Raw genomic sequence first — 26,560 nt, forward strand, 5'->3', positions numbered from 1 at the left:
CATACCATACACATGGCCTTACTAACTCGAGGCTTGATGGACACGCCCACCACAGACAGACATGGGGACCCTTAATACCTACAAACTATGCACCTGGAATGTTAGGGGCATGGGGTCCATTCACAAGAGACACAGACTATTGGCACAATTTAACCGGAGAGGTGTCGTGATAGCTTGCCTCCAGTAGACCCATCTGAACAATGCGGAGAGCGCAAAACTGCTCAAGAAATGGAAGGGCCAGCTGTTTGCTACCTCTTATTCTGTATTTTCAAGGGGGGGCGGCAATATGGCTCAGGAACTCAGTACCCTTTAAGATGGTGGAGAAGAGAATAGATAAGGAGGGTAGATATATCTTTGTGCGTGGTTTGCTGGATGGCTCCCCTGTTGTGCTTGGCAGTGTGTACGCACCAAATTCCGGCCAATTAGACTTTTTAGCTAGCGTAAATGGGGTGTTGGCAGACTGGGCGGATTACAAGTGGATTATAGGCGGGGATTTTAACGCAGTATTGGATATATCGCTGGATAGGTCGCATCCACCTCTGCATGCCACTGAAGGTAGAAGGCAGGCAGACGCACTAGTGCAATGGGCAGAGGGGTGGGATTTAGCAGACACCTGGCGTAGCAAACACTTGTTAAACAGAGAATACACTTTTTACTCTCCGCCCCATAGATTGCACACTAGAATAGACCGAGTTTTCTGTACCAGGCCCTTGTTAGAGGCGGTCCTCATAGCGGAACATATGGGTAAGACCCTCTCTAACCATAACCCGGTGGAAATAACACTACAGTGGGGCAGGGTCCCGAAACCAATACCGACATGGCGCCTCAATGCGGAATTACTGGAAGACACTGTCTTTAAGACATCACTTGCAGATGCCATTACAACTTATTTTAGTGTGAACACAGGCTCTGCTAGTTCCCGGCAAGTGGAATGGGACGCATTTAAAGTGTCGATCAGAGGGGAGGCAATGCGCACACGGGTAGACAGGAGACGTAATGTAATAGAAAGCCTCCGGGAGGTAGAGAGCCAGCTGGCACTGTTTGAAAGTGAAGCTGCAGGTACGAACCTGTCCTTCACGCCGCTTCAAGAGGCACACATACGTCACGCTGAACTGCTAGAAGACCTGCGTGTACTGGACTATAGGGAATACACCTGCAGACAGCACGCACAAGCAGAAAGATCGGGGCCTTTACTGGCCCGCATCATACGAGATACCCCGGCACACTTGCCCATACTGCTTCACACTGCTTTTAGGTACTACTATGCCACATTGTACGGTCCACACCGACAACTCTCCGAAACGGCATTTGAGGAGTTTCTGGAGGGACTCGACCTGCCGCGACTTGAGGACCGCCAAAAAGAGGACCTGAAGCGCCTTATCACAGTTGCGGAGGTCCGGCAGGCCATACGCGCGCTCCCTAGGAATAAAGCCCCTGGGACAGACGGCCTCCCAGCAGAGTTTTACGGGGCCTATATTGACCTACTTGCCCCGCGCCTGCAAGTAGTGTATCAGGAGGCGCTACGAACTCAGACACTGCCACAGTCGTCCCTACAGGCGCTGATAGTCTCACTCCTGAAACCGGGCAGAGACAGAATGCACCTAGCTAATTACAGGCCCCTATCCTTACTGAACAAAGATTATAAAATACTGAGTAAGATCCTGGCGACGAGACTAGCTCAATACATCCCACAATTGATACACCCTGACCAATGCGGGTTCGTGCCTGGTAGGAGTACGGCTATGAACCTACGAAGGCTAAGCCAACTCATGCTATACGAGCAGGCAAGCGAGGGAACAGAGGGCTGCATTTCCCTGGACCTGAAGCAGGCCTTCGAGTCACTTAGGTGGGATTTTATGTTTGCGACGTTTGAAAAGTTTGGGATCCCGCCCGAGTATGTTGCCTGGGTCAAGTTGTTGTATACCCACCCGACAGCCCGGGTACGTACGAACAAGTGCGTCTCGGCGAAATTGGACATTGCGAAGGGTACCAGGCAGGGTTGCCTGCTGTCCCCGCTCTTGTTTATTCTTGCACTTGAGCCATTGCTCTGTAAACTTCGGAAATTGGCACACCACAGGGGCATAAAAAGAGCCGGAGCAGTTCACGTGGTGTCGGCATATGCAGACGATATCATTCTGTACCTACGGGATCTGAGGGGTGAACTAGACCCCATCCCTGAAATTTTTGAGGACTTTCGAACATTGTCGGGCCTCACCATTAGCGAACCTAAGTCTTATAGATACTGCTTCAATGCCACTGGTGCGACCACCCCACTGTCCTTTGCACCGCACACTTTCCAAATGGCGGAAACAACCTTCCGATACCTGGGGATTCAGGTATATAGAGGAGCTGGGGACATGATTGATGGTAACCTGGGAAGGGCAATAACAGCACTGAAGTCGCAGGTACGATTCTGGACCGCCCTGCCACTGGCGGGCAGAGTGGCCATCTCCAAGATGGTTGTACTACCCCGCCTAATCTACTATTTCACGAGCCTGCCATTCGTGATCCCTGCTACAATGTTTAAGACGCTGAATACGATTCTAACGGAACTAGTGTGGGGCTCGGGGCGAAGGCGTATCGGCTTGTCCAAGCTGCAGCTCGCCACCGATACGGGCGGTATGGGAGTCCCGGACTTCCGGGCATACAACTATGCTTGCCAACTACAGTGGCTGGCTTACTGGCTGGCAGGACGTAATTTGCATGAAATTGACATGTCTGAGGTGGACTGGTCAATGGGGAATGTCCATACTCTGCTACTACCTCGTTCGGAGGTCCCGGTGTCGACGCCCCCGCTGCTTCGACTTGCGATTACCTACTGGAGGAAGGCAGTGAAATACACGTCACCTGCGTCCTCATACGCCCCAACAATACCACTACTAGGTATCCCACTGGGGACGGGACTGCTGTCGAACCTAACGCTCACTATGTGGCACGAAGCGGGAGTGACACGAATCGGGGATCTGTTTGCAGATGGCCGGATGATGTCTTTTGAGGACTTTCGCGACACGTATCATACCCCGGGGGGACTGTTCCTTTTGCATGCCGGAGTGCGTCGGTATGTAGCGAAGACGTGGGCGCCGAATGGGGAAGAGCCACTTACGAACCCGCGGTTGACGATGCAGTATCTCATGGGAGCGGGCAGCCATTTGACATAATGGATTACACAGGGTATTAGAACAGGGAGGGCGACCTCACTACAGCCTTTACGAGCCAAATGGGAGGGAGACATGGGTAGACCGGTCAGAGACAAGGAATGGGAACGAATCCTCAAATTTCCAAAGAAAGTGTCAAGAAACCCGAAGTTTAAGTTCATCCAACTTATGGTTTTACATAGGGCGTACCTAACACCTCACCGATTACACGCTATGTTCCCTAACACAGCTGATACTTGCCCCCGATGCGGTGTGGAAGACGCAAGGCTAATACATATGATATGGGACTGCCCGAAATTAGGGTACTACTGGAAAACGATACAGGAGGCGCTACTTCAACTGGCTCCTTCCAAGCCGATTGACACCATAGAATATGCCATATTAGGGCTGGGGCCTGTAGAGCGCAGAAAAAGTGTAGCTACACGGTTCACTGATCTGGCTTTGCTACTTGCGAAACGCACAATAACAATGCGTTGGAAGTCGGCTAGGCCGCCTGACCCAGAGATGTGGAGGGCGGAGGTGGTGCGTTGGGGAAAGGTAGAAGGGGAGACACTACAGCGCGAAGAGCGTAGGGGACTCAGGAAAACCCCAATATCCTTGGATTGGTATGCTACACTTGGGGCATTTGAAACGGAAGGGGACACTGCGTCTGATTCATCATCCGCAGCCGGTTAGGATGAAGGGTAACGTGCTTAAAAGTGTGTGTAGATTATTCTATAGTTAGCGCCAACTTGCCCTCGGATGGGAGAATGCAATTCTAGGTGCAACGAACAGAAACCTTACGCAATCACTATGTATATAATCCCCGTGGGATCTGTGTTGTGTCCAAACTTGGAAATCAGCCGTGCTAGGTAGAGCCGTGTTTCATAAAGTTTAAATGCGATCACCTACAAGTGCCGGGAAAAGGGGGGTTTAGCATGGAATTGTTGGGATTAAAATTGCCGGGAAAAGGGGGGTTTAGCATGGAATTGTTGGGATTAAAATTGAAAATGTCTAATTGTTGAACTTGATACTGAAGGTATGTGTACATATCAGACTGTGGAACTTCTGACTGTGATGGAATACCCGCATTTGTACTTACCTATCCTGCTAATAAAAAGATTTAAAAAAAGGATTTTCTGTATAAAGACAAACCCTTTGCAGTCACAAAACCTGTTTTCTTGTGAATCCCCGGATTTGTAACCGGCAGTGTGTTTTGTATATGGAGGGGGTGCAGTAATGTGAGACTGATGAAGGCCATGTTGTTCCCTAAAATTACCATAACCATGTCAGAGTACTAGTAGCCAAGCAGTACTATAAGAAGACTAGCAAAATGTATAAAGTAAATGAATGAAAACGTCAGTATCTGCATAAAAGAAGCGCATTTTCACGACCGCTTACAGGGTTGTAAGGTGCGCACAGCAAACTGCACTCAAACTTTGGTAAGAAAGGTTAGTTCTAACCAGAAGAATATAACTTCACGACTTTGTCCTGACAGAGGCCAGTTTGGGTGACTTTGCACATCCATTCCCTATCCAATGACCTGTGCACCCTTCCCCAATGAGTGGACACCACTCAAACGTTTCAGGGAGAAGAATGTTAAGTGATTGACTGGAAATGTCAGTACTGAATGTACCTGGACTTAGAGGTGTAAGGTGCAGCAAAGGGACTCTTCATTTGAATATGCAAAACACCAACTCAACTGCAACCATGGTAGCAAACCGACAAGGATGGGGAACGTAGGATCCTTTCATTGCCACATGTTGAGGAATAGTGTAATTTTACTTGCAATTATTGTAGGTAAAATCTCAAGTCTTAGATTTGTCCGTAGGACCTATGACGGGCATTATTACATTTTGTATATGAATTGATATAGATATCTTTCAGTAGATGTCATTGTAGTGGTTATCTCTAGAACAGAGGATGCTCATTAATCACTCGGTGAGAGTGAAGCATTCAAAATAGTACATATTTTTTGTGCCTGGAACATATATATTAGTATTAAAAAGTGCTATATGCAGCCTTTCATTTACTTCAGTGCTTCTTGACAATTCATGTTCCACAAAGCCCATCTGCTAATTTCTCTTACCTCGGAACAGTTACATGGGGCTTGATCGGTGTGCCCATATTTCACATTTTGTGGCAAGAGGACATTTTGTAGTGGCACTCTTCATCCATTGGCCTCTTACGCTATTTTTGCTTCTGTTCACCATAACATACAGCATAGAGAAATGGGTTAGTACACCTTAATAGTTGGCTCCCTTGCACTGTGAGTAACTGCATTTTGCCTGATTATTTGCACTTCTGCCTAATAAGAGGCGCACTTCATTGCCACAGTTGGTGGCGAATACTATACTTTACAATTGCTTTTTATATTTCCATTCTATATCCTTTTCTTTGTTTCCCCTTCTGTGTTAAAACTATATAGCTTCAGATTACAGTAATACCTTTTCTTTGCCCTGATAAGCATTGTATTTTCCTGTGCAGTGATACTAAACACATTCTTGCTGGGGGTCAGTCTTACTGCTCTATTAATGTAAACTCCCGGTTATTCCTGGCTATCTAAGCCATGGTAATATAAGTGCAAGGTAGGCCATCCAAAGGCAAGGCTGGGTCACCGTCGTACTGCTCATGGTCTAAAAAATTGCCATTGTAGTTACATTTCAGAATTATTGCCTAAAAAATGGAGATCCCATCTCCCTGTACTCAGCAATTATTTTGTGCCTGGTTTATATTAGCTTGTGAGCGTTCTCCTTCTATGCTGCTGTTACATTGATGTATTGTGTCCCAGCCATCTGTCAGACCAGCTTGTAACCCATTGCACCGTATACAGAAAAATACTGCCTAAACATTTGCTAAAGAAAATATCTTTAATACTTGGGCGTAAGCAATCACCGGGATGGAGCGCTAATACTCTGATATCTATGACCAGTAGTCGATAATGGATAGCTGCATCAAGATGGGTGTCCCTCGCGCTGTCTATGGCGTGTAGAGTGGCCGACATCAAGAGGGGTTTTCTTCTTAGGCGGTTACATAGCCGCATCCCAATACATTTGACAAGTTCATTCCTCGAGTTTGTGCATACGCTACTAACTAAGCTTATATGGGCGGGTATTGAGATACACTGACATTGCCATATGATGGGAGTCTCAATCCCACATATGAAGAAGTATTATTGGGGTGCGCAGGTGCCCTATGCCTACTATTGGTATAATTGCTGAAAAAGACCAAATGATGGACAGAAAGCTGAACAGGTCAAACATTCACCTCCATTCTCAGATCTGGGTTAGATCCATCGTTTTTTTGCATACCATGTCATTCCAGTTAGGACCCACCCATATGCAAATCAGTCTTGACCCTTTTCCCCATGGGAACAGTCCAGCCAGAACTGCCAGGCCAGTTCCTCCCTCGACCAGGAACAAGCATCCTGGGAACTGTTTCAGGATATCACCCAGAATACCTTGAATCTGGTGGCGTAGCGAGCACGGGACCAACGTCAGGGCATACCCTTCCCACTTAGGGCACCAAATGCTAAAAAAAAGATTGACGAAATGCTGAACATTTGTGTGTCTTTTACTATTGGCATAAAACGGAGCCACCATGGCTTTTGCAGCAGTTGAGGTAGATGTGCATCCTCCATCCACTGTCCTCTGAACCCAACCCTGATGGGGTGAATGCAGTGAAATGCACAGGCTAGATATGGGATCTACTGGCTGTAAGGGCTGGTTCCATGTATTTTGCTTGCTAGAAGTGCCTCTAGTGAGCAACCCTCGCTTATAGGTCACAATGCAAGAAAAAGGGGTTACATTAGCACGCGTGTGGTTATCCAACCTTGTGGATTTGTACCCAGGAGGAACGTTCCTGGTCTTATCCCAGTTCAAGGAATTATGTGATAGTACCTCATCCAATACATTTGTTTTTTTCAGTATTCGGCATACATTCTATGTGTTGTTCCGCATTTCTGACAACCAGAGGTACAAAAATGTCCTCACGCAGCTTATTACAACGGACTCTCTTCACTGTGCTCTTTCCTATCTAAACAATATTGTCGCCATCCTCACGACAAAGGTGAAACGTTCAAGACAACATTGAAATCACGGCCGGACTGAAAACAGCCCCCAGCCCTGGCAGTTGCTGCTCGGCTGGTGCCGGGAGCTGTTGGGGCGAGGGGTGCCTGTGAGAAGCCCGCTCCTGCTTTTTCTACAGTGGGGCGATATTGCAGCACTGCTGCAAAACTGTACCCAAGTAACAAAACTGGCCCCCTCCCTCGACCCACTGGGGAAACGCCAAGTGCCCGCTGCAGCCAGTCCGGCCCTGATTGAATGCTGACCTGGGGTAGATGCTGCTGGATGAGCAGTGCTCCCAGGTGAAATGCCTTTCCCCAAACAACAGATGCAGATTGTTGCATTATAAATGTCTTCATAAGTTGTACCATGCTTCAGTAAGGAGGCTTATGTCCCGGGGATTAGCAGAGGACTCGGCCTGCCCGCAGGCTGACTTCTTCTTACATCTGGCATGGACATGCCTATGTGGCTAATGAGCTTTTTTGTTTCTTTGTATTTTTTCTCCATATAGTTTATTACCCTTTTTTGTGCTGCATTTCTTTAGTTCTTGTTTTCACTCACATAAGTGACAACATCTCGCATTATATTTGTGAGATCTTGTTTATTGCCAGAATCCATGCATTTCCCTGATTTGCATTAGAGTTTTTTTAGGAGTAATTAACCTTTCTGACCTTCTTTTCCACCTGTAGGTATGATTCCTCAAACTTTTCTTTGACTGAATCGAGTACCATAGGGCTAACGATGACCTCAAAACAACCCTGTATATAACGATCCTCTTCTCAGAAGGCCAAGACCTATATGATCCTGAAAAGGCAGTCCTAGAATCCGAAACATTGACAATTCTCAAATGGACATTCAGGCTCTGGGTAGTTTTTTTGTTTTTTGCAAGAATAGCTAAAGTAGAAAATGAAAACAATGTGACAAGTGGCAAGCATCCTTGGTTATATTAGTGACTGAGGGCTCTTCGTTTTCCCAGTAAGATGGCGGAGAGCGTGGTACACAATCAGCACCCCTCCTGGAGCTGTTGGTGCAGCTCCTTCACACGCCATCACGTCACTGTGCTGGTAGCGAGTGAGGCATGGAAGCCGAAGGGCCGACGCCAATACCACCATGAACGGTGCCATTACTAAGGAACCCTGATTCAATGCACAGCCCAATTCCATGCCTATTTCCAAACTCCCAAGCTCTTACCTTCTCTCCTAGCCTGGACATGATGAGGACTGCGGCAGGTCAGCAATGCCCCTACGCATCCCTCATTATTCTCACGCCATATTGTGTTGGCGCACGCGGTGTCTGCTGCTTTATTTGAAGACAGCCCCTTGGAGCTGGTTAGTGACTCGGGTGTAAGTGCAGAGGTATACAGAGTCCCATCTAGTACAAGTGGAGGGGTCACTGAGAAGGAGGTATGCCTTGGATATCAAGAGGTCCATAACAGAGCTTTGGGACAGTGGTGTGGAGCCATGACTGCATGTGACAGTCAGTGCTGCATACAGTATCCCTTTCAGCTGTGAGAAGTAACACTAGTTCGTGTACAGTGAGTGACTGCGGTGAAGTTGTCATTCTTTCTGGTGTCTGCTTTAAATACATCCTCTTTGCACCCTGGAAAGGCGAGTTAACTCTTCAGATCTTCAAGGAAAAGGTCCAGGTCTAAGTGTAGCAGTGCTGGAGGTGTCTGACTAAAAAGAGAAGGAACCCGTGTTAATTTGCGTATTTGCACTGATGAGCAATAAAAAAAAAACTTTTCTTATATGTATCTGTTAGACCTGACACCCTTGGCGTGGTTTTCCCCTATCTTTTTTGCCTCTGCCTCCTGTATTTTTGATGCTGTGCTGGATTTCGTTTTTGCTGGTTTTTTAGATGCTTTGGACACTCTGCCACTGCTGATCAGTGCCAGAGTGTAAGTGCTCCCTATGGAAGTTATCATATTGATTGGATGTACCTGATTGGCATATTTGTATCACCACGAAGTCCCTAGTAAAGTGCACTGGGTGTGCCAGGGCTGGTGATGACAGATGCTACTAGTGGGCCTGCAGCGCTGATTGTGCCACCCACATGAGTAGCCCTAAAATGGTGTCTCCGGCCTGCCACCGCAGTGCCTGTGTGCAGTCAGTGAACTACCATGTCCTCCTGGTCAGTGTCCCCACTGGCTAGGCCTAACCCTTCCCTTTTTGTGCACATTGGTCACCCCTATGGAAGGCTCAAGGTACCCCCTTGGGCAGGGTGCAGTGTATATGAAAGGTAGAGCATGTACTAGTGCAGGTAACATGCTCTGGTAGTGAACAGCAGCCATTTTGTGTGATCACTGCTGCAAGGTTATCTTGCTCCATAGACTAACATGGGGGAGGCTGGTCCCAATGGCTACCAGCCTATCTTCCCATAGGAACAAGATAGGACATAAGTGATTGATATCCCTGAACTCAGAATTTAATTACACATCTTTTAGGAAAGGTTGTTTTTAAATTCTGTGTTTGAGAACAGTACTTTTAGAAAGTGGCTGTTCTCTTGTCTGACCATTCTGTGTGCCTTGGCCTGCTTGTGGATTGACTGTCTGGTATGAGGGTGACAGGGGCTGGGGAGCCCCCAGGAGGTTGTCTGAGTCACCCCTAGGCTGAATGACTGCATTTGCAACTAGAGTGGTGGGAGGGGATAGCACCTGGGATTGAATAGGGATGTGCCTGCCTGCCACAATGCTGGCTCCACCTCCTGCCGGGTGGCTGTCGACCCTGCCCCTCACTCTGAAAAGATGGAAGAAGCCAGGTAAACAAAGTGACCAAGCAACACCCAGAACTGGTTCAGACCGGGCTCAGGACCCACTTGCACAAAGACTTCAAAGACTTTTAGGGGTCTAAGTAGAGGACCCCTGACAACAAATTTTCAGATTCTACAATCAAGAGGAACCTCTGCCAGAAGAACAACCGCTGAAGAAACTAAGGAAGACTGCCCTTGCTGTGTGCTCTGGGGCTGACCTGTTTTGCTGCTCAACTGAAGGAGAGAAGAAGGGGACTTTGCTGTGTGCTGTGACCCCTGCCTGCTTGACCTCAAGACTTTGCTGTGTGCTGTGTCTACAAGAATCTCCAAGGGCCTGAGAAGAGCTGGCCTCCTGGCCTGGAATCCAGGGTTAAAAGGTTCCCAAGCATTCCCAAGACGCTGTGAAGATCGTGCTGTGTTTTGCCCTCAGTGCGTGATTCTAACTGCTGGCCGTGTGTGGAGATCGATGTGCTCATCGGCACATATTTGAGGGGGACCGGAGGATCGTGGTGCCTCCTTGCATGAGGAATCGCCCCAAAGATCGTGTGGCCTCGTGGGTGATCTGCCGACCACCCGCACCCCAAATCGGCCCTTGCCGCTAATCACCGCCGCTGCCCAGGCTTAAAATCATCAGAGAAACACCGTCCCCGGCACGGAGCTGTGGCTGAAGAACCGAAGGGGCCGCGCTCTGATTGGCTGCCAGAGAGAAGCTTTCCCGAGGCGCCGCACTGTCATTGGCGGGCTGCGGGAGGCTCGTCCTGGAAAGCCGCGAGGTGATTGGGCCGTGTAGAAGAAGCCGCGACGTCACCAGGAGGCTCGTCCTGGAAAGCCGCGAGGTGATTGGGGCGGGTAGGAGAAGCCGCGACGTCACCAGGGGGCTAGTCAGTGGAGCCGCGAGAGGATTGGCCAGCGAAAGGAACCATCGTCCGAAGACGCCGGGAGCTGCTAGAAGTGACGGCCCTCCTCCTTCCCCGCGTTCAAGGTAAACTGGCTGTTGCCAGTTAGCGGAAGGGGGAGAGGAGCCGCGCGCGGCGAAGGGGAACCGAGTCAGAGGGGGAGGCCTTGACAGAAGCCTCCCGGTGGCAGTAACAAGATCGAGTGAGGGTCTTTTTTCTCCCAAATAGACTCTCTGGTGCAAACACGCTAGAAGCGCTTCCCTAGAACAGCGCTGGGCACGATATTGAGCCATCGTTTAAGTATTACCGCCTACAGCTATCTTGCCTGCAATTTCTGCTAAAGACTGAGACTGAGATACATTCCCCAAATAACTTCCTAACTAAGTGCAAATATAAAGAAGAGTCAAGTGATTTGTGTAACTGCATTACCTTTGGTGAACTGCCTAAAACTAGATAAAGATATATTTTTGATATACTTACCTGTGTGGTGTCAGTTTGTGGTGCATTCTGGAATTATTGTGTGTTAAGTGCAACTGCCCTACACATTGCCTTGGGGATAAGCCTGTCTGCTCGTGCCAAGCTACCTAGGGGGTGAGCAGGGGTTATCTACAGTGTGTCTCTTTACCCTGACTAGAAGTAAGGGTCCCTATTTGGTCAAAGGTAACTACCTCTGCCAACTAGAGACCCCCAGTTTTAACAGTATCTTTGTAATGATTTAGATTTGTGACGCCGACCTCCTCAGAGGGACGTTTACACTGAGTCCGTTTGGCTTTCTGCACTCCGAATAACTTGTTGATGACAACATGGGGTGAAGTGAGTGTAGAGTTTTTCTCTGTTGCAGCAGATCCGTGTATGTGCAGTTGAGTGCTTGCACTAATTGCAGCTCTTTCGGGGGTGTTGAGGACTTTGTGCATGGTATTTGCTGTAATATTTATCTATAACCTTTGTTGTGCCTGTTGAGTGAAACTATTGATAAATTGATGGGAATCTTTCTTTTTTTAGATCCACTGGAAAAGAGTTTGCACTGAAAATAATAGACAAAGCAAAATGCTGTGGAAAGGTGAGGTATGATTAGGAGATGTCCTCTGGTTCCAGTGATTTTGCTGCGTGTATGCAACTTACTTTTTGTTAAAGATGTTTGTGTGTTTTAATCCCAGCATTGAGCTCATGGTTCATAGTAACCCCTGCACTCTAAGAGGTGCTTCTCAAACAATTTTATATCACGTTTGCTTACAATAGAACTAACACAAACTATGTCAACAAAACATGCTTTCACTCTATAAAGGTGGTGGGAGAATTGGTGAGGTTTTATCTCTTCTAGAGACTATGTATGATGTCATTCACTGATGTTTTCACTCTTGCTGCAGTGGGTAAGTGCATGCAGCTACTCACACACATTTGGGGCTCTAGGATGCATTCACAATTTGCCCATGTGCGATTTCACCACTTTCATTTATCATTTTGGAAACGGAGGTGATCGTGGTTAACAAAGTATTTGATAGTTAGGCTGACTACAGCTCCAGCAATGTACGTCAAAGTTTGCAATATTTGAGTCCAATAAATGGTTGTCTGGCCACAGTGTTAAGCAAAGAGGATCCACGTCGACAACTCAGCCATTCATCGCCCTCATTGTGGAGTTTCAAAAGTAGGACTGAGCTGGAAATGTATGTAACGCTCTGCTACTGCTGACCATGGCTGAAATCTAAATGACCAAGCAACTTCATTAGTTAATTAGCCGGTTGTCCACGTTTTGTCATCCAGCATTTTTTCTATGTGTGGTATCCCTGCTACTCCTGCTTCTCTCAGACACTATGGTTTTACGTCTTTTCTATCACTATAAATAAGTGTAACAAATGGCAAGTTGAAATATCTATTTTAAGACTGGAGAGTAGCCATTTTCTTAGTGGACCAAATTTTGATAAATTAGAAAGAAAGGTGCATGCAATTTTCCCAGGTTGCCTCAATTTGGATATGTGAGACAGCCAAGATTAGTATCTGATTCCCACCTTCACATGGATGCTAATAAGGGGTAGCAGCGGATTGCATTTGCTGCTGCCATGCCCATTCCCATTACATAGCACATCTTTCAACTCTTGGTCACAAGGGTCAAGAAGGTAATAGTAGACACATTAAACAAACAAAAAATTCCAAAGGGCCGTGTTCACTTTCTTGAGCTTTCCCCTTAGCCACTCATAAACAAATAGAAGTAGCACTCTGAAAAGAGAATTGGACATGTGCTACTTCACTGTAATCGGCGCAGAACTGCGACATTATTTGAGTTTAAGTAGGATTCTTAAAGCAGTATTGTGGATGTTCTGAATGCATGAGATGACATAGCTGTTATGGTCCAGCAGCCATTTACCTATACGCTTTTGTTATGCAGGCTCCCGATCAGTGCCCTGAGTGGACATGTAGCTGCCATCTTAGCCTACTCTTCCCATGGCTCTGAATACTTTCCTCTCATTGGTAGTGATCCCATACTGGTCTATATTGGTATTCGTCAATTTTCAAACTGAATCAGGATGAAGGTGCAGACCTGAATGTGGATCAGGAATAACAAATGGTATCATCTCAGAGATGAGCGCTGTAAGCATTAGACTCAAGACCTAGGATTCATAATTCTCCTCAGTTCTCCCTTACAAAACATCCTACATCAGCATCCGTGAAGATGAACAACATGACCTCTATTAAAAGATCACACATTCTCCATGATAAGCCTTGGTATAGCTTGTGAGAAGTTGGCCTGATATATGATGCTCACTAGTTCTACTGATCACCTTGTATCAGTCCAAACAACCCTTATGGTGATTGGTTGTAAGTCAACCTTATAGACCAGCTATCCTAATGGTAGCATGGACAAACCAGTCTTAGGCTAAACTCTTTTGGCATGTGAAGCCAGCTGTTTTACCACATATAACCCCTTGAATACCAGATGAAAGGACACCACACAGGTTGTTATGAAAATAAACAATATATTTATTAATGTCAACAGGCCTTGGCAAAGGCAACCCACGCGGTGAGTGGAAAAGGCGTCTGGTGCGGAACAGGAAGATCCGGGGTGCTCTTCTTTTGGAAGGGAGCAAGGGCCAGTCTGGAGCAACCAGACCAGCAGTGTAGTTTTTCAAGGATCGTCGTCAAGGACGTCACTAGCCAGCCGGCAAGTGACCAGACAACGCGTCGAGCAGCAACCAAGCAAAAGGGCCCCACGCAGAGCCTGTGGATGCTGGAGGGCTGCTCTTCGGTGCAGGAGCTGCTCGGGGCTGGGGCTTCTCAATCCCCAAAGCACTTTCTCGAGGATGCCTCTGAAGTCGTGCTGGAAGCGAAGTGCAGTTTCTTCAAGATGGCCGGTCCCACGTGTCTCGTCGCACCCACGGATCTCAGCTGTGCTGCAGATGTAGGTAGAGGTCGGAGAGGTCTGGGAATCCGGGTCTCGTCGGGCTCTGAAGTCTGGATCCAGTAGGAAGGACGACAAAGTGAACCGCTAGGACCCTTGATGGTACCTGCAGTTGCAGGGTGGACACTCCTTGTCCACAAGGGAGATTCTTCAGTCTTCTGTAGAGCAGAACGTCGAAGTCCAGAGTTTCTTCTTGTAAAGTTGTCAGGATAAATCTGTTTTGGAATGGGACCAGCTCCTACCTTTATTCTCCTAAAGGGGGCTGCACTAGTGACTAGGTCCCTCCCATGGGTGGGACCAGGAAGGCGGGTGGTTACACCCCCTATCCTTTGTCCGGTTTCGCGCCAGAGCTGGGGCTGGAGTGCCCCAGCAACTGGTTTGAACCGGTGTATGCACAGGGCACCTTGTGTGCCCCAGGCATGTCTCATTCCTTTCAGGCCTGTACTACCTAATACACAAAATCCTGTCTGGGGTGCTGCTAGCACCTCCCAAGGCAGGAAACCGTTTGTCCAGGCCTCCCTCGCTGGAAGGACTCCTAGCAGCAGGAGGTCAGACTTGTGTCTGTGGTGGCAGCATCCATTTTGTGATGCTGAGGCTCTGCTTAACTTTAACCGGGGTTCACAGTTACATACATGCCGTGTCCCTCTACAAGGGTGGAATGCTACCCCCGTCGCCAGAACTGGCGAGGGGGTAGTATTCCAATTCGTATGACACCTTACTCGACATGTTTTGATAATGCTATACCAAAGTTAGCAATAACCGCTTGGATTATAATGCACTTAAGAGTATATGGTATAGCGTTATCATGGAACAGCTATAAGGACTTGGTTCCGCAAGCCGCAGACAGGCTCCGCTCATACTAGAGCACCATCTCACATAATTCCAAGCACTCTGCCTTCAGGATTGATAAGGCCTGCCATAGGAGTGACTGATAGGAGGATATGTGTCCATTTTGGAGTTAGATATAGGTATACTATATCTACAGCAAAGGGTGATTACACCACCTTGCCCCAGCTGTCTTACCAGCCAGTTGTCTGTTTAGATGGCCAGCCAGGGGTGGCATAATACATGCTTCAGCCCCTGGTAGGCCTTGGGTTCACCTATGCCCTGGGTACACTGTACAGGGGCTGATAAGGTGTCCCAATACCAATTGGTAAATGCACCTAAAGTACATAGAGTCCATTTTACAGAGAGAGCAATTAGTCTGGGGTCCTGAATAGCAGGGCCCCAGGCCAACTAGGTCGAAAACCAGCTAAACACTAGGCAAAAAGTTGGGGGTAACCATAGTCAGATATCCACCTTCCTACATAACCCCCCCCCCCTCAAACGAAAGGAGATAAGGCTATCCTTGTCCAGGTAAGCCTCTATTGCCTAAGTGGCCATACAAGGAAGTACCAGCACTGGCATGGTTACCCCCTATCTCATGGTCCACTAAGCAATCCCTCACCCTAAGGGTATCTGAGGGTCTCCACCATAGGGAATCTCTACCTGTGGTGTGTTTTGGCAAAGTAAAAGGCTGGTGCTGAGATGGAGTACTGAAGTGAGGCTCCACTACTGTTGGGCTCAACTTCCTCCAATCACCAACCACCATATATGCCTTTCTTTCCACGACTGAGTTGTTTTGGGCTCTCAGGGTCAACCTCTGGCTACCTAAAGCTGGAGGCTGGGTCCCTCTGTTTGGCTTACTGGAAGGACAGGTCAGGTCTGGGGCCCTTAGGTCCCAAGTTTGGCTGTGCCCAACAGAGTCCATCTGGGGGAGGTCCCTAACTAAGTTTAAGGGGGATCCCTCAGGAGTTTCTAACTTTTTCACCTTGCTAGGGCTGCTAGCTTTGGTGTCCCTAATCTGCTGATGGAGTTGTTTTATTGGACAGGGGGCCCCCTGGGGCTCACTGGCCTCCTTGACCTCTGTAGCCCTGGGCTGACTGAGGCAGGGTAGAGAGGGGCAGGTTACCTGCTTCAGACTGGGTCCGACCTTGGAAGGGTCCACTGACATCAGGGGCTCTGCCAGGCTAGGCCTGACTACCTCTGGGGCAGTTTCTTCACAAGGGGTAAGATCCGCTCCCTGAGGAGGCTGATCCTTTCCTAATGTCTGGTGGGAGGGAGATTTCTCTTCCTCCTCAATGCTCTCTGTTTGTGTGGAGTGATCCATAGTTTCAGGCTTCACAACACAGTAATCAGTTTGAGTTTGGGCTGTGGCCATCACAGCCCCACCAACCTTTTCAGGAAGGGACTCCGTTTTGGGTATGGGCTGTTACCATCACAGCCCTGCTAATCTTTTCAGGGAAGGACTCTGTTTGAGATTGGGCTGAGACTGGCACAGCCCTCCTAACCTGTTCAGGAAGAGTTACCATTTTAGAATGGGTTTCTTGTTCCACCTCAGCCCAGGCTGAGATTTCCAAATCATTCCCCAGTAGACAATCTACAGGCAAGTTTGCTGACACTGCCACCCTGCATGAATACAAGGCCCAGCTAAGAAGTGCAAAGGCCAAGTTCCTAGAAGACACTCTGGCGAAGGCCTCTAATAAATCACAGACCCTGTTCAGGCTTGTTAAGAGTCTGTCCGATCCATCTTGTATGGCGCCTACAATACCGGCCTCGCAGGAACTGTGCGATTCCTTGGCCCTTGCATTCGAGGAGAAAATCAGGAATATCTTGACTGGACTTACTAGATCTGAACAGTCTTTGTCGTCTACATCCCCCTTTTCGGAGCCTTCCCATACCTTGGGATCCGAGGGGGCAAATGTCGGAAATGATTTGCCTCAGCTGTCCTGTTTTCCAGTTCCCTCGCTGGAGGAATTTTGTACCCTGGCCAACGGCGTGTCCTCAGGGTCGCCGCTCGATCCAATGCCTCATAAAATCTGGAAGGCTTTTCAAGACGAGCTATTTTCCCCATTGCATTCCATCTGCTGCCAATCATTGACAACTGCAACAGTTCCGGACAGTTGGAAGATGGCAATTGTAACACCTTTGTTGAAAAAGGCTTCTTTGGACCCTCTCTGCTCGGCCAATTATAGGCCGATTTCGCTATTACCATTCGCGATAAAAATTCTTGAGAGATGGGTGACAAGGGCCTTATCCAACTTCCTGGAAACTAATCTCTGCCTGGATGCTGTTCAATTTGGCTTCAGACCGGCTCACGGCACCGAGACTGCCTTGGTCACCGTGCTGGACGAGCTACGAACGCGGGTCGACAGGGGCAAGTCTGCATTTTTAGTGCTACTTGACATGTCGGCCGCGTTCGACACGGTGAACCATAAAGTACTACTAGGCCGTCTTCGGAGTGCGGGAGTGAGTGGTCTGGCTTTGAATTGGCTAACTTCCTATTTGGATAATAGGCAACAAGCTGTGGCACTACCACCTTTTCGATCAGCCACTCGGCTGGTGAATCAAGGAGTCCCTCAAGGGTCGGCAATTAGCCCAATCCTATTCAACATATATCTCCGTCCCTTGGTAGCACTGATAAAGTCATTCGGCATATCAGTCATCAATTATGCCGATGACACTCAGTTGCTTTTTTCTTTTGAGGGACCGGAGACAATATCAAGGGACTCTTTTCACCGCTGCATGTTGGCAACAGCAGCATGGCTGCGAGCTAACTCATTGCAGTTCAATGGGTCGAAAACGGAGGTACTGTACTGCTCCTCGGACCGAATTTCTCGTACACTACCGGCTGATTTTTGGCCATCTTTTATCCCGGGTTCGGTGGAGGCGGCAGAATCGGCTCGCAATTTGGGAGTTCTGTTCGAACCCAACTTGCAGCTGGATGCTTCCGTAAATAGGACGGTAGCGACATGCATGGGCCTGCTTCGTGCGCTTAGGAAAATCTTGCCACTTCTTCCCCGGGGCTCCAGAGCAGAGGTAGTGCGTAGTTCCATCCTCAGTAGGTTAGACTACTGTAACGCACTACTTCTGGGAGCTCCGAAGATCCTGGTCCTTAAACTCCAAAGGATTCAGAATATGGCCGCTAAATTAGCCTTGTCTCGCCCGCGTTCCTCTTCTTCATCGGCAGCGCTTGCCGATCTTCACTGGCTTCCGGTCCAGCAGAGAATTGCATTCAAGGCCTCGTGCCTTGTCTTCAGGGCCCTGCATGGACTGGGACCACTACCCCTTCAGAGTCTCTTTTCTTGGTATCAGGCTACCAGACCTCTGAGATCCTCCTCGGCGTTCCTGGTTAGGGTCCCCAGGATACATAGAGTGAGGATGGGCGGACGTGCTTTTAGTTTCACGGCCGCCAAGTTGTGGAATACTCTTCCTCTGACATTGAGGAGTAGCCTTGATCTACTCACTTTTAAAAGGGACTTAAAGACCCATTTGTTTCCAAGGGTAGTGTAGTTATGCAATAGATGGTTCTGGATCGATCTCAGCGCCAGGATGCCCTTTGGGTGACAGCTGCGCTTAACAAGCAATAAAATACATACAAATACATACTCTCTTTGGGCCAGGGACACCTCCCCAGCTGAGATTTACCACTGCCATGGGATGGTTTTTCTGTACTCCATCAATGTTTGTCACCTGGTATGTGGCACCAGGTATAAGTTGCCTTGAGGGGACTAGACTCTCAGTCACCATAGTGATGCTAGCCCCTGTGTCTCTATAGGCCTCAACTTTCAGACCATTGATGAGGGGCTCCTGTCTGTATTTGTCCAAAGTGTTGGGACAATCAGTGAAGTTGGCAAACCCCATGCCATTTTCACAGACAAGAGTATCTAAGTTAGGGGACCTGGTTAGGCCAGAGTCCCCAGGAACTCCCAAAGTAAACCCACCCAAATTCTTGGGGGCACTCCCACCACCGGGGGGATTACTACTAGTAGTAACAGGAGGCTTGGGAGTATTACTTGGGGGTATGTTCTCCTTATTGTTGGCCTTTGGGCAACTGCTGTCAGTTTTCCAATGGCCTACCTGTTTGCAGGCATGGCAATAAGATTTCTTCTGGGTAGAGGAAGTGTCTTGGGACCCACCCCCATTCTTGGAGTTTTGGGGCCCTAGGGAAGTCTTCTCTGTAGATTTATCCCCACCTTTCTCTTGAGGCTTGGTAGTCTCTCTTTCTTTTGGTCACCACCCTGATTCTTAGGCCTAATCCTGGTTCTGACCCATGTGTCTGCCTTCTTACCCAATTCTTGTGGAGAGGTCAGATCAGAGTCCACCAGGTGCTGGTGCAAAAGCTGGTTTTGACAGTTATTTAAGATTTGCTCTCTCATTATGAGATTGTACAATCCTGTGTAATCAGTAACTTTACTACCCAATAACCAGCCCTCCAGAGCCTTAGTAGCACAATCTACAAAATCAGTCCAATCCTGAGCCTGAGTTTTTTGGGTGTCTCTGAACATCAACCTGTACTGTTCAGTTGTTAAGCCAAACCCATCAATCAGTGCAGTTTTCAGGACTTGGTAGTCATTAGCATCCTCATCTCGAACAGCGAGGAGCTTATCTCTGCCTTTACCTTCAAAGGAGAACCACAATATAGCTGCCCACTGACTCTGGGGTACCTGCTGTACTTTGCAGGCCCTCTCCAGAGCAGTTATCCATTTGTGGATATCATCTCTTGTCTTATAGGAGGACACTATTTTACTCAGGTGTCTATTATCAAAACTCCTGTCTTTATCCCTAGGGATAGTGCTGCCACCAGTGGGTGCTAACCCACTCAACTGTTGCTCTCTAGCAAAGGCAAGTTTCTCCTTGGCAAGGGCAAGTTCTTCCCTTTGAATCCTCAGATTGACTTCCTTCATCTTTGCCTTATGCTCTCTCCTCTGAGGGGAAGTCATCCTCCTCTGAGCAGATGCATGAGAGGCATGGGAGTGCACAGATCTGTTGGAGTCCCTAGAATGAGATCTATCTCTTCTGACCCCGAGGTTAGGCCTGCTTGTGGAGGGTACTGGGGCTCCCCCAGTTCCTTTCCTATGTAGGTCTAAGTTGCCCCTTGTAAGTCTGCTGACTAAAGGTTGGCCATTGTCTACCTCATCCTCAGATAAGTCTCCCTCTTCCCTACCATCTACATTCTCTGTTTCAGGGGGGTTAGAGTCTGGACCACTTTCTAAGGCAGGCATGTCCTCATCTGTAGGATCAGAGGGGCCTGGGTTAGAAGCCCTTCTAGCATCATATGTCTCTAAGAGACCTAACAGAAAAGTAGTGGTAGGGTAAGAACCCTGTTTCAGTCCCCTGGAGGTACACAATTGTCATCTCCTGGAAGCTGAGGGCTGCATATCGGGAAAGGACCTGTGGAGGGTCACTAACCACAAGGGGAGTCACTGAGGCCTCTCCTGTGGTATACATGCTTTCTAGTGAGGTGTAAGTGGTGCACTTACCTAAACTATGGGTTTTCCTACTGATCCCTTGCTAAGAATTGTAGTCAGGGTGTGCTAGGCCCTTTCTACTACAACAGCTGGTTCAGTAGAATCTTGTTATATGTACCTATGGTACCTTATGTGATCTTTCAAATGATATCTCAAGATTATATTTGGTAAAAACAACAGCAAGCTCAAATCCCAACCGCTGCACCCCAATGTGAGAAGTTGGCCTGATATATGATGCTCACTAGTTCTAGTGATCACCTTGTATCAGTCCAAACAACCCTTATGGTGATTGGTTGTAAGTCAAGCTTATAGACCAGCTATCCTAATGGTAGCATGGACAAAGCAGTCTTAGGCCAAACTCTTTTGGCATGTGAAGTCGGCTGTTTTACCACATATAACCCCTTGAATACCAGATGAAAGGACACCACACAGGTTGTTATGAAAATAAACAATATATTTATTAATAACATACACCTCTGAACTCTTTGAGATCAGAGGGCTAAGCACATGACAATCTCTTAGGAAAAATACGATAAGTTGCACAAAATTACAATGGTGCCCTAGGGGCACGACAAACCATATATTAAGTAAATGGTATAAGTAGAACGATTTAGGAAATGAAGATGCCCAGAGGCTGTAGGTTCGCTGGGACTACCCTACCCTAACCTTAGGTAAGTAAAGGGAGGCCCGCGGGATGCGGAACAAAGTCAATGGGCAGAACAAATTACGAAAAGGTAAGTAAAAGACAGTTCCTACTAGTTACGACTAAAACGACAGGATACCTGGACACTAGGAGAGTCAATCTACCCTTGAGCACCGAAATGCTCTTGTTACCTCACCCACGGGGTGCGGGTGCATAGGTGTCAAAGTGTGTCGGGTTTCCGCGTCGAAGTCTATGGAGCCTTGGAGAAAGATGCTGCAGGCGACCAGGAGGAAGATGTCCGGAGCGATCCACGGGTGGATAGAGAAAGATGAAGACCTGAAAGCAGAGGGGACAATGTTCAAAGTCACTAGCCAGTGACAGGTTTGGAACCAGGAAGGAACCAGATGTCGTCGTCGTGATCAGGTGAAGAGTGGATGCTTGACTCTGCAGCCACGTGGACCAGGAGGTGTCTTCGACGACCAGGATGGAGGCACGAGCTGTCCCACGCAGGCTCTCGCTGTCGGCGGTGTCTGTTCCGGATTCGGCGTCAACAGGCCTTGGCAAAGGCAACCCACGCGATGAGTGGAAAAGGCGTCTGGTGCGGACCAGGAAGATCCGGGGTGCTCTTCTTTTGGAAGGGAGCAAGGGCCAGTCTGGAGCAACCAGACCAGCAGTGTAGTTTTTCAAGGATCGTCGTCTAGGACGTCACTAGCCAGCCGGCAAGTGACCAGACAACGCGTCGAGCAGCAACCAAGCAAAAGGGCCCCACGCAGATCTCGTGGATGCTGGAGGGCTGGTCTTCGGTGCAGGAGCTGCTCGGGGCTGGGGCTTCTCAATCCCCAAAGCACTTTCTCGAGGATGCCTCTGAAGTCGTGCTGGAAGCGAAGTGCAGTTTCTTCAAGATGGCCGGTCCCACGTGTCTCGTCGCACCCACGGATCTCAGCTGTGCTGCAGATGTAGGTAGAGGTCGGAGAGGTCTGGGAATCCGGGTCTCGTCGGGCTCTGAAGTCTGGATCCGGCAGGAAGGACGACAAAGTGAACCGCTAGGATGCTTGATGGTGCCTGCAGTTGCAGGGTGGACACTCCTTGTCCACAAGGGAGATTCTTCAGTCTTCTGTGGAGCAGAACGTCGAAGTCCAGAGTTTCTTCTTGTAAAGTTGTCAGGATAAATCTGTTTTGGAATGGGACCAGCTCCTACCTTTATTCTCCTAAAGGGGGCTGCACTAGTGACTAGGTCCCTCCCATGGGTGGGACCAGGAAGGCGCGTGGTTACACCCCCTATCCTTTGTCCGGTTTCGCGCCAGAGCTGGGGCTGGAGTGCCCCAGCAACTTGTTTGAACCGGTGTATGCGCAGGGCACCTTGTGTGCCCCAGGCATGTCTCATTCCTTTCAGGCCTGTACTACCTAATACACAAAATCCTGTCTGGGGTGGTGCTAGCACCTCCCAAGGCAGGAAACCCTTTGTCCAGGCCTCCCTCGCTGGAAGGACTCCCAGCAGCAGGAGGTCAGACTTGTGTCTGTGGTGGCAGCATTCATTTTGTGATGCTGAGGCTCTGCTTAACTTTAACCGGGGTTCACAGTTACATGCATGTCGTGTCCCTCTACAAGGGTGGAATGCTACCCCCGTCGCCAGAACTTTCGAGGGGGTAGTATTCCAATTCGTATGACACCTTACTCGACATGTTTTGATAATGCTATACCAAAGTTAGCAATAACCGCTTGGATTATAATGCACTTAAGAGTATATGGTATAGCGTTATCATGGAACAGCTATAAGGACTTGGTTCCGCGAGCCGCAGACAGGCTCAGCTCATGCTAGAGCACCATCTCACATAATTCCAAGCACTCTGCCTTCAGGATTGATAAGGCCTGCCATAGGAGTGACTGATAGGAGGATATGTGTCCATTTTGGAGTTAGATATAGGTATACTATATCTACAGCAAAGGGTGATTACACCACCTTGCCCCAGCTGTCTTACCAGCCAGTTGTGTCTGTTTAGATGGCCAGCCAGGGGTGGCATAATACATGCTTCAGCCCCTGGTAGGCCTTGGGTTCACCTATGCCCTGGGTACACTGTACAGGGGCTGATAAGGTGTCCCAATACCAATTGGTAAATGCACCTAAAGTACATTGAGTCCATTTTACAGAGAGAGCAATTAGTCTGGGGTCCTGAATAGCAGGGCCCCAGGCCAACTAGGTCGAAAACCAGCTAAACACTAGGCAAAAAGTTGGGGGTAACCATAGTCAGATATCCACCTTCCTACATAGCTATCGTCTTCCCACCATTTTAAGATAAAGCAAAGTACTGCATTTACGTGAGGTGATCCTAAATCATACCAAAAAGAGCAAAAGGACAAACAGCTGAGATATTGATGGGGGATGTTATCCTGCTTGTGTACGTTTGGGCTTAACTAACCTTTTAGGCTAAAAATTGGAATAGACTATAATGTGCCTCAATTTCAATATGTGTCACAAGGATGGCATGTCTGGCTTTGTAGAGTAAACCGGGGTGTTTGATGAATCTACAGCTTGCACAACCAATAGGCCCATAGCTTGAAGCCCGAGTGGCACACTACCCACAACTTTACCCTGACAAATGAGTTTGATTCATTCTGATAGGTGAGCCTGCCTTGCTAAAATCTAGGACTTCTGTGCCCATAGCACGGGTTGAAACGCCCTCAGCAGCAGATTGGACATGATGGCTAAAACCATTGTAAAAGAGTCTTCTTCCTTGAAATGAAACGGGTGCTGAATGCCTGTTTATTAAGTATCGCAGTTCAACCAGCTTAGAAAGTGATTACTCTTCCTTATTAAATAAAAAATGAAAGGGAAAAATAGGATCAGTGCCCTCCTGCTAAACCTTGCGTTTTGATTGTGGGCAATTGTTGTAGCCCGGCAAAACATTTTGATTTCCTCTTCTGCTCTATGGATGTTCTGAGGGCCTTCAGAACGACCTACCCGGCAGAGCACAACCCTGATAGCAGCCTCATCCATTTATGCCATTTACATCATGCGACAATACACATTATTATTATTATTATTATTAAATTTATAATGCGCACAGCTACCCTAAACAGGGTTTCCCGGCGCAGACGTGTCCACTACTGCAGACTGAGTAATCGGAAAGCTGGTCACTGAGAAAAAAGCCAGGTCTTAAGATCTCGCCGGAACATAAGATGGAAAGATTCGTGTTTCATGGAACTGGGAAGAGAATTCTATAATATCATGAAAACATTGATTCAAGTCAAACATTAACCTCTTATGTCATTTGACTAAATGTACAGTACCAAGAAGAGCCTCACCAATGTGCTCCTTTCTGGGTGGCACAACCCACTTTACCTGGTTCCACCACCCTAGATGAGATTACTTCCTTTGCACACCATTACCGCGAATCAAGTTCCCAGTGTTCTTGTTCTCTTACCACTTACATCCTCAAGCCATCTACTCTTAAAAGCAAATGTCCACTACATACTAAATTATACCAGAACTGCCCATCCTCCTCTTCTAACTCCCTGGTCCTCAGACGACCTCAGTAAAAACAGGTGCGAGGAAGAAAGATTCCTACATGTTTCCTTCTCATTAGTCTCAATGCTCATCGATGCGATAGCTTGTATGAAAAATGCTACAGTCGTCCATGACTTGTTTCGAGAAGACCTCTTTACCAGTCTTCACTGACGTCCTTTGCCTATTTACTATGGCCAATCTGTTAAGATTTCAATACTTCTCCTTTGTTCAAAAGGTCTGGTAAACCTCTCTTTGCCCCTGTGATTTGCAAATGCCTGGACACCAAACTGAGACCACAGAGGAGCAAACGGTATGTGTGTCCATTGATCCGTCCATCACTCTTGGGGAGGGACACGTCAGTTTCCTTGTTCTCTTCACCGTCTGTGAATGAAGCAACAGTTCCAGGCACACCTGGCGGGTCAGCACATGAAAAAGTTGGTTTGGTGGTATGAATAAAAATGATGTGGCTGCGTATCCTAAGGGGTGTATATGGAAGGAGATTTTAAAATACATTGCATCCTAAGGAGGAGACCACGTTATATTGACCTATTCAACTTTATCTTCGATTAGTCCTTTATTCCTTTTATGAAAATAACTCTATTAAGCGCAGTCCAAAATGCGCTATGCTCCAGTAAGCTGCTAACTGGTCGTTCAAAATGATCCTACTCAAAACCATGAAATGTGTTCTATTTTATTGAACACACTGAAGCAGAAGAGGAATTCTGTTTACTCTAAAGCATATTGCTGTAGTAAATGCAGTCTGCTATCAACAAATGTTCCAATATTTAGAAATGGCAATGTGTTTCAAAAGCTTCGACGGCTGCTCGTGTTTACATTTGGCGCTTAGTGAGCTGTATTTCCGCTGAGTTTGGGGATACTCCAATGATGAGTGTTAAGCTAGCCCCCCTTCATACAATATTAGAACATTGGCATGTAAGGCGCAGTATTGAAGGCACTGGACTGGCTCATGCCTAACATGGCTGGTTTTGAGCCTTCTGCTCCAAAATTCCAATGATTGTTTTCCTTTTTTCTCCTATGTATAATTTAGAACATTTTACCCTCTTAGGGTGAATGTTCTAATACGCTCATAGCCCTTTTGCATCAGGCTATAGCAGTTGATAAAGGACCTTTATCGCCTGCTGCTCTTGCCTTTTAACAACTGGTATATCCCTGGGAATTCAGCAATATGGCTGTATTATAATTACTGCTTATGTATACCATCAATGAGTTGTCATTACCAAGTGGCCTAAATTTCAAGATTCCTTTGGTCACTAATCTGAGGCTGTTTTTCTCAGTCCTTCCCCCCCCCCCCCCATCTGCTTACACCGCCCAGCTGGTGGGCATTCACATCAAACCGAACATGCATTGGCATAGCCAATAGGTCTCGTCTTTGGGACCTTATAAGTATTTAGTTATGCATTACAATATCCTTGGTGCAACAACATCAACTGTTACATGGCTAAACACTTATAAGGTCCCAAAGGCGAGACCTATTGGCTATGCCAATGTTTGTTGAATTTCATCGCCATGGATTTGCAGGTGTGAGGGTGGAGTTTATGCCTGTTCTAGAGTAGTGCAACAGTGAAGGTCTATCCTGTGTGCTCTGCCATAGTGTATGTGTATGTTGTTTTTTTGCCTACCTGAGAGTAATGTGTTATTTATACAATGGATGAGATTAATTAGGAGAGACTCCCACAGCTGCGCGCTGTCAAAAATATGAAAAAATAACAAAAAGGAGGGAGTGAAGAGGTTCTAAGATCGAATCTACCTCCTGTGCAAGTATTCATAAACAATATGATTCTACCCTGTATAGTAAATCGTTTTATGTATTTTTTTTTTTTTTGTATATATTTTTATTGATTATAACACAAGAGTAAAAATGTACA

The 26,560-nt window shown here is 47.6% G+C and overlaps 1 protein-coding gene across 5 annotated transcripts in view; it reads left to right on the top strand.

Moving 5' to 3' along the window:
- DCLK2 (doublecortin like kinase 2) overlaps positions 1–26,560 on the top strand; it is a 486,660-nt gene that overhangs the window by 376,149 nt on the left and 83,951 nt on the right. For all 5 annotated transcript variants that reach the window (XR_013607189.1, XM_078676909.1, XM_078676911.1 and 2 more), the window contains one exon: positions 11,845–11,902. Coding sequence is in view for 4 of the 5 variants with exons in the window: in XM_078676909.1 (XP_078533035.1) it covers positions 11,845–11,902 (58 nt within the window). In the remaining variant the exon portion in view is untranslated. The remainder of the gene's footprint in view (positions 1–11,844; positions 11,903–26,560) is intronic.

The sequence above is a fragment of the Lissotriton helveticus genome, chromosome 2_1 (assembly GCF_964261635.1).
Source record: "Lissotriton helveticus chromosome 2_1, aLisHel1.1, whole genome shotgun sequence".
Lineage (NCBI taxonomy): Eukaryota > Metazoa > Chordata > Amphibia > Caudata > Salamandridae > Lissotriton > Lissotriton helveticus.